Source organism: Etheostoma cragini, chromosome 20 (genome assembly GCF_013103735.1).
Source record: "Etheostoma cragini isolate CJK2018 chromosome 20, CSU_Ecrag_1.0, whole genome shotgun sequence".
In the NCBI taxonomy this organism is placed as follows: domain Eukaryota; kingdom Metazoa; phylum Chordata; class Actinopteri; order Perciformes; family Percidae; genus Etheostoma; species Etheostoma cragini.
Genome location: NC_048426.1, coordinates 8,261,788 through 8,271,756, shown reverse-complemented (window position 1 = coordinate 8,271,756; position 9,969 = coordinate 8,261,788). Strand labels below are relative to the sequence as shown.

Here is a 9,969-nt window from a genome sequence, read left to right as displayed (position 1 = left end):
AGTCAGGAGCGCTGTTAATCATTCTTTTATGTTCTTAAAACTTAATGTCTGTGCTATGTTAAATATCATATAGTAAGATCTGGATCCCAACCGTGAGTTAATCAGTTCATTGAAAACAAATGGGTCAGTGAGATGATGTCACTTTAGCGATACGATGGATTTATGATTAATAGTTGCAACCTTTCTCATCTTGCACCATCAAGTCCAAATTTGAATTTGTCCGATGCTTTGGTTTATGACCAAATCTTCATAAAACGAATGACTCCCAGTAGCCTGCACTTTATGTTTAGGGCCTATTGATAAATGTTAGCATGCTGAACACTAAACCGAGATGGTGAACATGGTAATTGGTATATCAACTAAACATCCGCATGTTAACATTGTCAGGGCTGTAAAGTGTTAATCTTGTTTAAAGAAATGCTTCCTGCAGGATATTTTGTTACCGTCAGGAGATTGCTCCAGATATATAACTGTGTCTGTACACAGTCGCCGTAGTAGAGCGCCTCTGGGATGTTGCACCACTACGGACTCTCCAATAACTGCCAGGTCTGCACGGATCAAGACCCCTGTGAAACATTTCCGTCACTTTGCTGAATCCATTAACCAAGTACATTTTGGCTTTCATGAGGCTGCACATGCACAAGCATGTGCAAAGGACATGCATGCACACCAGTTACCAACAGCTAGTCCTTATTGGTACCAGCTGATATTTAAAAAAAAAGTGGTTACTGCATGTATACATTAATAGTGGTTGCGATAGATGGACAGCAATCTCTGACTCTGACTCTATGTCTGACTCACTGATTAAACCTCTTTTCTTTCACCTTTAGCTGTTTTGTCTATTTTTATTGCACAATTTATTTTAATAGGGATCTTTCATCACTTTTATTTCACACCTCTTCATCTAGCTTCCACTCACCAATACATCTTTTTTGAGATACTAACCCAGCTTTTATTTAATGAATTCACTTCTTTCATAACTTTCAGCTTTCACATTTTTTTAAGTGATCTAAGCTCAGTGGGCTCACACACAAACATTTATATATTTATTCTTCAGCTCTTTGCCACAGACCTTCCCTAACATTTTGTTAAACAGGTGCTCAGAGGGTTTTGCATGCACATTCTAGGTGTTATGATCCAGTGCCTGATGTTACCTCAGGGGTTAGTGGGGATCCTTTGAGCCCTGTGTTGCAGAGATGTGTTGCATCTGTGGGCAGAGCCTGCTGTCTTTGAACCTCTCATAGGTGATGGTGATGGTAAAACAAACCTCGAGAACAGCCTTTTTTCATCTTTGTAACATTGCCAATATTAGGCACATCCTGTCTCAAAACGACGCTAAACACCTAGTCAATGCATTCAGTACTTCCAGGCTGGACTACTGTAATTCCTTACTATCACGTTGCTCAAGCAAGTCCACTCCAGCTGATCCAGAATGTTGCAGTGCATGTTCTGACAAGAACTAAGAAACAAGATCATATTTCTCCTGTGTTAGCTCCTCTGCACCGGCTTCCTGTAAAATCTAGGGTTGAATTTAAAATCCTTCTCCTGACCTACAATTCTTTAAATGGTACTCATAGTACCTTATTGCCCTACTAGAGCCGTGTGCTCCCAGAATGCAGAATTACTTGTGGTCCCTAGAGTCTCTAAAAGTAAAATAGGAGCCAGAATATTCATTTATCAGGCTCCTCTCCCGTGGAACCAGCTTCTAGTCTGGGGTTTGGGGGGGCGGACACTGTCACCACATTTAAGATTTAACTTAGAACTCTCCTTTTTGAGAAAGCTTATAGTTAGGGAGGGAAGAGTTGCAGTGTTCCGCCAGACCGGCAGGGGAGGGTGTGTAGCTACTGACACTGCACCCCTTCTCTTCTCTGCTTTTCTTCATAGTCTTTAGATTGATCTACAATATAATCTATGCTATAATCGAAGTAGAGTGACGCAGGCCAGTACAGCCCGATCCGGCAGGGGAGAGTTCTAGCCCAACCAGGCTCCTCTCCTTAACATGTCTCTCTTAATTATGCTGTTATGGTTTTAGACTGCCGGAGAATTTCTTTTCTTTGAGCCACTGAGCTTCTTTCTCCTCCCTCTTTCGATCTGTGTGCATCGTTGTACCAGAAATGCTTTTTACTAACCTAGCTCTGTGGAAATCATTCCCAGGAGTCCTTATCTCTTTTTCACAGTGGGCAGTGGTGGCCTAAAGGTAAAAGAAGAGCTTGTGACCGGGAGGCTTCAGGTTGAAAAAATCTGGTTGAGGAAATTTTATCTTCCTCACTACCACCGCTGAGGTGCCCTTGAGCGAGGCCCTAACCCCTAACTTTCCAGTGGCCGGAAGACTGTGGTTGTACCGGGCAGCTTCCACGTGTGAATGTGTAACTAAGAATGTGACAGGTTGTTGTTGCAAATGAGAATTTGTTCTCTATCCATCAGGATTTACAAAGGTTAAGTAAAAAAATAAAAATGCTGACAACTTGCCTGTTTTGTTCATTCCATTCACACACCCTCATCTCCCACATCCCATTGTCTTTGTGTTTGCTGCGTGTTTTGATATATTTGTGGCCTGTGAGCCATGACAACAACACACGTAAGAGTAAATGAGGTTTAACCATGTATCCATCTAATTTAAATAGCTCACATTACTGTATTGTATGATACAGTAATGTTAACAGTTAATAGTTAATTTCATTTAATAGTGTATGTGGCATTTATTTTTTTGTCAGGCTGTAAATATTCCACCAAAACAAGACAAAGATTTTTCACAGTCACCGATTCTGCGTCAGGAGTTTAGTGCCGCCCCAGATGATTGCGATTGGTTGACAAAAAAATGCAAACCATCCAGAGATTACAGGCAGTCCAGTCCACTCTGAGCAGAATGGTCTTTACTGCAATTGTGTTTATAAGTGTTATGTGGGTGACAGGTTGATGTAAAGTGGCTTGTTAGTTTTACATTCCTCTTGCTTTGCAATTTGCATCTCATACCTTGATTGCCCATTGTACTGGACAGTGTGCCAGTTCACATAAAGAAAACAAATGCTTTTTGTTTTTTTTACTTTTATAAGACTTTATCAACGACAGACACATTACTCAGCAGGAGGTATTCACAGACATCTTTAAAAAAATGATAAATAAAAAAAGAGTTAAATAGGAACCACTTTTGCTTGTTTGAATTCGTATACATCATGTGGATTAATAAATAGTATGCCATAACATCAGTTTGTACAGTCAGAACATTTATTAACGGGGATACTTCTTCAAAGCCAGGTGGCCATGTTTTTAAATCCAGTGCATATACGTGGAGGCTGCTGCGGTGATTTGGACTGCTGACAGCATCTGAGTGTCCAGCAGTGAGTGTATAGCATTACAAAGCATCTATTTACGAGTTAGAGCAAGCACAACATCATCACTTATAGACGTTTGTCCAAAAGGGTACATGACACACTTTACAAAATGAAGTCACTTTCTTTTTTTTTATCTCCATCTGTTGCATCTTAAACACATTTAAAGTTAAGGCTATTTAAAAAAACAAAAAAAAAACAACAACTTTCTTGTAGAATAGTGTTATATAGGTTGGCACCTTTGGCATATGAGAATGTCTCAGTACACACACCATCATGCACTGTAAAGAAAGCCATGATAATTGTTTCCATTGGGCAACCATGCAATCCATCATTTGAAGCATTAGAAAAGAAAAGTAAGTAAAACTGTTAATTGAATAAAAAATCAAACATTTGGCGAATTAATAAACAAGACAAGTAAGACAAACGTGATATAACTTACATTGTGCGCATTTGATTTAAACATTGAAGAAGTCACATTTTGCCTGTACACACAGAACTGTCTTTGAGTGGGGCGAGCGGGGAATAACTCACGCCCAAAATGTAAAGCTAATACTCCAGGTTGAGTGTGGTTCTGATTTTAGGAATGTGCGAATGGTGAAAAACGGTTTTCATCCTTTTCCCAAGTTGATGTCTTCTTTAAGTACAGTAGCATAAATCAGACAAATGACGGAATGACAAATCTGCTACATATGTTGTAAGATGGGATGCACAGATTAGCGCATTGCCCACGCAGCTGTGATAATCAGAAAAGGCAGGGTGCTGTACATTGGGTGAAGGTCACTGACATCAGCCCACCTGAGATGGCTGAGATCCAAAATGTTTCAAAGGTGCAGAGTTCACAAGACACAGAAAGCTGAGGCGTTTATGGCCACTGACATGTTGATTTCTACAGTAACACCAATCAGCTTTCTTTGTCTAATGCACAACACTTCTTTAAATGCACTGCACTTTATAAGAGGCCACAAAACATTTAGTGATACCTTCTCAAGCCCTCCTCATTAACATATTTTTCCAATTTTTTCTTTTTTAGTAGCAAGAGCCTGCAGCTTCAATAATGTTGAATATTCAACAAGAAAGAAGTATGATTACAGGATTTAGAGACATTATGATACATATCTTGGAAAGAATTGCATTTAATTTGTTTAGTGGCTCCCACATACCGAACTCCAACCTTGATGTTGAAACCCACTGCTGTGCAGTAAATAGCAACACAGCATGGACTTAAATTTCTAAGATACAGGGCATTCAGCATGTCAAAAGTGAATAACACTAACATAGTACTTTCACATATCCCCTCTCTCTTACACATTACAGAAATCAAATCACATCTGAAAGCATGACACTTGAGACACACACACACACACACACACACGTACACACACACTGCACTTCTGCCCCTCTCTGAAGGAGTACAGTGCAGTGCTACAAGTTCTACAGTGCTTTCTTTGTCATCCAGAGTATGAATACAATATAAGGCAATTGTAGATGTCTATTATAGGCTTTTTTTAATGTATGTGTGCGTTTATAGGTGCATGCGCGCCCCTGTGTTGTTCACATTTGGATTCATATAGTTCAGACTTAGTTCAGGCTGGTGTGTTTTTCGCCCTCCACCAGTCGTGTCTTTGAAATGCTGCTGAGTGTGCTGTGTGAATAGTTACTGGATGGCACTTGCTGGAATAATCCAACAAGAAAATAAACTGTGAACTGTGGAAAAAAATCGAAGTTATATTGATGCATGTTGACGAAGTGTTTGGAGGCTTGCAGCTTTTTGTGGCTGGCGCTTTTCTCATCCATTTTTTTCTTCTCTTAGTCCCAGTCAAATAAAACTTACAGAACAGTGTTTCTTCGGTCTGACATAATAATGGCTTTCAGGTTAGTGTTATCAACGTATGAATGACTTTTTTTCATGTATTTATCAGTCGTGCGTTTAGAAGCTGACTGTGGATTCCGTCCAGCCGTTGGAGCCGTCTCCCTTCATGGTGCTGGCTGTGCGGCCTCGGGACGGTTGGCTGTCGGCCAGGCCGAAGAGGCGCGCTGCTGCGCCCCGGTATTTCCAGGACATGGTGTTGTACAGGATGGGGTTAACGGCGGCACTCAGGTAGAAGAGAACCACGGACACCAAACTGCAGTACTCGGACAACAGAGACAGCAGCGGGGACGGAGCGTCCAGAAAGCGGAACTGCAGGTAGCGACCCACATGAAAAGGCAACCAGCACAGGACGAAGGCCAGCACCACTACCACTGTAGGAGGGGGGGAAATGAACAGGTGGGAAGAAAGAGGAAAAAAGGTAAAAAAGGAGAGGTTGGGCGGAGAAGTAAATTGATGGAGAAAGAATATGGATTAAGGATGAGGAGAGCATATTAAAATAAGCTTATATCTAGTTGTAAACTTCCTTTTTCTATGTTGTATACCAAGTTATGCGTGTGCGTTTCCAAACTTACCAAGCATCTTGATGGTCTGTCTGTTGCTTTTGTCCCTGTGAGCCACGCGGGAGCTGATGTTTGTCTCTCTGTGTCTCTGCCACAGCCGCCGGCCTATGAGGCTGTATAGCACTGTGAGGCAGAAGACCGGCATGAAGAAGAAAACACTGCTCAGCCACACCATGGCCCCCATCAGGCCTGACTCCACTGCGTAGTGCGTCATCTTACACTCCCGGGTGTCCCCGGCCTCCAGGAAGAAGCCAGTGTAATTCATCCCCGAACTGAAATGTGGCCCCATGTTGTCACGTTCCACTCCCACCATGACAAACACAGGCCCGGCACTCAATAGAGACACTGTCCAGAGTAGAAGAATGAGGGCACGCACACGTCTTTTGGTAACCAGGGCCTTGGCACGCAGCGGGAAACAGATGGCCAGGTAGCGCTCCACTGACAGCGCGGTGATGCTCAGGATGGTGGAGTAGGTGCACGACTCCGACACGAACTGAAAGAGTTTGCAGAGCACGGCCCCAAAGCGCCAGGGCCTGTACCTCCACATACGGTAGAGGTCCAGTGGCATACAGAGGAAGATGAGCAGGTCGGATACGGCCATGCTGCACAGGTACAGGTTGGTGGTGGTGCGCATGTCCCGGTACTTACTGACTACCAAAATGGTCATGACATTCCCGGTCACCCCGACCAGAAACAGCAGCGTGCAGGCGATGGTGATGCCTGTGAGGAGAGGGATTGAGTAGTAATTGAGAGGAGGCAGGCCGAATTCAGCGTTCCTTGCGGTGTTGTTGGTCTCCTCCCAGCTGCAGTTATGGGAGAGGCCCTCCGAGAGATTGGGCCAAGAGGGCATGCTTTCGCCGCGCGGTTATTGAAGGGGCCGTGCCTGGCCCTGACCGCTTAAGGCACCCCAGGTCTGGAACTCCTCACACCCTTTGGCGCTGCACTTTTTCCCCATGGCAAATGGTTGGCTGCCGTGCGTGAAATAAAGGTCCTTGCGCACACCAATCTTGTGTAAACCCCGAAACAAGTCACAATTCTGCTTCTGAGATCCCCCAGGGAACAGAGAGTCCTCACTAGCCTGACACAAACACGGGGCTATTTTAGCTCGATCTGAATTATTAACCTCATCTCCAATAAAAACTCGCCCAACAATGTTTTGCGCCAAAAGTACTTTTTCAACAGTAGATAAGGCGTATTACAAAATGATATGCTGGGTAGTTGTAAACTATACACATCACCCACTGAAATGACTGCTGGTGAGTGATCTGATCAAAACAGACGAAGCAGAAAAACACAGCACAAACATGTATGAGCTATCTAAAATATAAATATTGAAAAAATGTAACTTAAAGACAAGTTATCTTCCGCGTCCTTTCTGTCAGTGAGATCCACCTGCAGTTGAGTGCTTTAGGAAAAACGAAACATGAGAATCCTTCATGCGCCAAAGAGTCCCAAAGAGTTCCCATCACCAGCAGCGCGCCCCTATTTTGCGCGTCAGACAAAAACAAAGCAGTGTCAGACGGTAGAGTTCCACCGGGCAGCATGTGATGGTGAGTCAGAGGCAGGGTAGCAACATCTGTTCTGAAAATGGCATCAAACTCGGCCAGACGGATAAACAACAACCACAGTGAAAACAAATGCTGTGTGACGGAACCGAGACAGTTTGATAAAAGTCACAAGAACCAGGAAGGAGCGACGCACTGCCAACATAATCATGCAGATAGGACTTCAAAGGATTTAAGTAGAATAAATTAGTTGAGAAAGATAAAGACATTCACTGTGGCTTTCCATGTCTGCCCTTCTAGTTATGGTGCATATCCAGTGTGTGCATCCTGACTCCCAGTGAGCCAAACATCATACACAGGTAAAGTGCTGCTGCACAAGGGAGGGTGGTGTAGGGGTCTACAGTGAGTCCAGTGCTGCAACGCCACCTACAGGTACTTTAGGGGAGTGATGCCTGGGGTTAACAGTAATGGGCACCAGTTTCAGGCAATCAGTCTTGCAGAGAGAATATGGAAATAATAATGATATTTCAGAAACTCTCTCAAATCTGTGTCCTTGAAGTGTCCACCTGCTCCAGAATTGTGGCTTAGCAGCTGATTCTGCAAGGAGCTGAGTATAAAAAGAAAATTTCCCAACAAGGTTCTAATTAGTCATAAAATAAAATGATAAGATTAGGCTTTTGTTTCTTAAAATGATCTGCATATTAAAACCTTTTTTTTTGTATAAAGAGCAATTGATTTTCGTCAAGGTTTGGAAAGTACAGTTTTTGCCCAGTGCACTCTGCCCAGATAAAATCATGTAATTCCACAGCCATAAAGACTTGAATTGAATTATCGTCAGTCTGATGCCCAGATTTAATTCAAGGATCCAATTTTCTCCCTGCAGAATGAGTACTGGGGCCATGATGTGCCTCTTGTGAGTGTACACCATGTATACCTGTGTTTTCAAATTAGCAACATGTGTGAAATCCCGCCAGCTGTGGAGTTTGATTTGCAAAGGGCATTTACTGTAATGCAGGTTTAGACACATAAACGGTGCTGTATACAGAGAATATTCATGTTTCAGTCAGATTAAAAACGGCTGCATACTGTGTAATAAGATACAACTAGAACATATCACCAACTTATAACTGGCAAGATGATTGGCTTTTCTGCCAAAGGCAAAGGACAACAATTACAGAAACTGTGATGTTGATAAAAATGGGTTCAAAGTTTGTAGGCTCTCCCTCAGACTGTATTTAGAAATTACACTTAACAGGAGGAAGTGGGTAAATGAGCTTTAGTGTAGTCACTTCAGCTTTTATCATATTTTTTCTCCCACACAAAATGTATTAATTTTATTTTAGTTAATTATCATTCATTCAATTTTATGGCATGATGATTATATGGTATAATAAGATGGGAAGTCAGATTCTAATCTTAACTCACTTTTAACTGAACCTGTAGTTAACATTACTGCATGTTTTTGGCTTTGGCATTGTTTGAAATGTTGCCATTGCCACAAAGTCAACTTTGAGAGAATATTAATGATTAGACTAACACTATGATTGACAAACGTAGCTTATTTTGCTAGCTTAGTTTCATGGCTTACAGTAATTTAAAAACATGCTGGCTTTACAGGTGAAGCAAATTTCAATTTCAGTAGGTGTGAATTTCTTCACAATAAGAGTTGCACCAGTTTTCTATTTCTCCTGCCATCACTCAGCTTCAAATATTGTTATCTCTCTGCCCTTTGCGCTTTGTTTACCAGCAGATACCATAATGTTTATGACCACTGAACGAGAGAGAGAGAAAGAGAGAGAGAGAGAGACTCGGAGTGGAAAGAACACAAGCAGGACACTTGTCTGGACGGTTGTGACTTCCGCAGCCTCGGTGAGACCATTTCGTCAAATCTGGTATGTATCTGGCTGGGGGTCATATATTGTGTCTCCAGACTGTGTGTGTTAGCCTAGGTGAGTGGGTATTTCCCTTTTTGGGATGTTCAGGAAAAACCTATGAACCTCTAACTACATTTCAGTGGACCTATGCTCATAAAAAGCTGTGGTAATGATGATAATAGCCGAACAACAAGCTGAAATCACAACTATTTACATGGACAAAATGGCAAAATTGGACTGTTTCTGGGACAACAAGAGGTAATAACAGCCAAATTGGGTATTTTCTCTGTGATGTCTCGGCTGTGTTTTAGTCAGGAGAGATTCTTCTGTTGTTGTTTTTTGTAGCTGGGAACTGCGTGTGATCTGAAAAGACTCCCTCAGTTTCCTGCAATGATTTCATTGCTGTGTATGCAATACATTTACTGTTTCGGTCCTATTTCTCTACGGTTCATGTGCATGTTGTTCTGAAGTACCACTGGGAAGTTGGGAAAGTATTGGGAGTGTTTTGGGTGTTGTTTTGTCTGAACTATGCCTCCAGGGTGTAGTAGTGGAATAGGCCTACAGGGTAAAGTCCCTGTCATAAGTATAAACACGTGCATTTGGCAGCTATGTGTAGGAGTGTGTTTGGCCTGTGAGGGGTACTACACCCCTTCATCCACAAGATGGAAGAAGAGGTCTCATTTTAATTTCCACAAACGCAAGAACGTTTTTCTACAGGTGTGAGTACATTTTGCAATATTGTAAATAACTAGACACCCTGCAACAAGACATGTCATTAGCTGAACGCTCTTTCAGCACTGTCACACACACACACACACACACACACAC

At 42.4% G+C, this 9,969-nt stretch overlaps 2 protein-coding genes across 2 annotated transcripts in view; one reads left to right on the top strand and one right to left on the bottom strand.

The window, feature by feature from the left end:
- Window positions 1-4,544: 4,544 nt before the first annotated feature.
- ghsra (growth hormone secretagogue receptor a) lies at window positions 4,545-7,565 on the bottom strand. The gene is made up of 2 exons (XM_034859106.1): window positions 5,775-7,565; window positions 4,545-5,573 (listed from the first exon to the last, which is right to left on the bottom strand). Exons 1-2 carry the CDS (start codon window positions 6,610-6,612, stop codon window positions 5,260-5,262), a joined length of 1,152 nt encoding a protein of 383 aa, XP_034714997.1. The 5' UTR covers window positions 6,613-7,565; the 3' UTR covers window positions 4,545-5,259.
- Window positions 7,566-9,048: 1,483 nt separating this feature from the next.
- The window catches only part of pld1a (phospholipase D1a), a 39,947-nt gene continuing 39,026 nt past the window's right edge, over window positions 9,049-9,969 (top strand). Inside the window, exon 1 of the mRNA XM_034858703.1 lies at window positions 9,049-9,159. The gene's annotated coding sequence lies outside the window, so the exon portion shown is untranslated. The remainder of the gene's footprint in view (window positions 9,160-9,969) is intronic.

Bases quoted from the DNA above. Each gene is read 5' to 3' on its own strand.
- ghsra (XM_034859106.1), bottom strand. From the start codon at position 6,612: ATGCCCTCTTGGCCCAATCTCTCGGAGGGCCTCTCCCATAACTGCAGC. The intron at 5,574-5,774 runs GTAAGTTTGGAA...CCCCTCCTACAG, and splicing joins ACAGACCATCAAGATGCTTG to TGGTAGTGGTGCTGGCCTTC.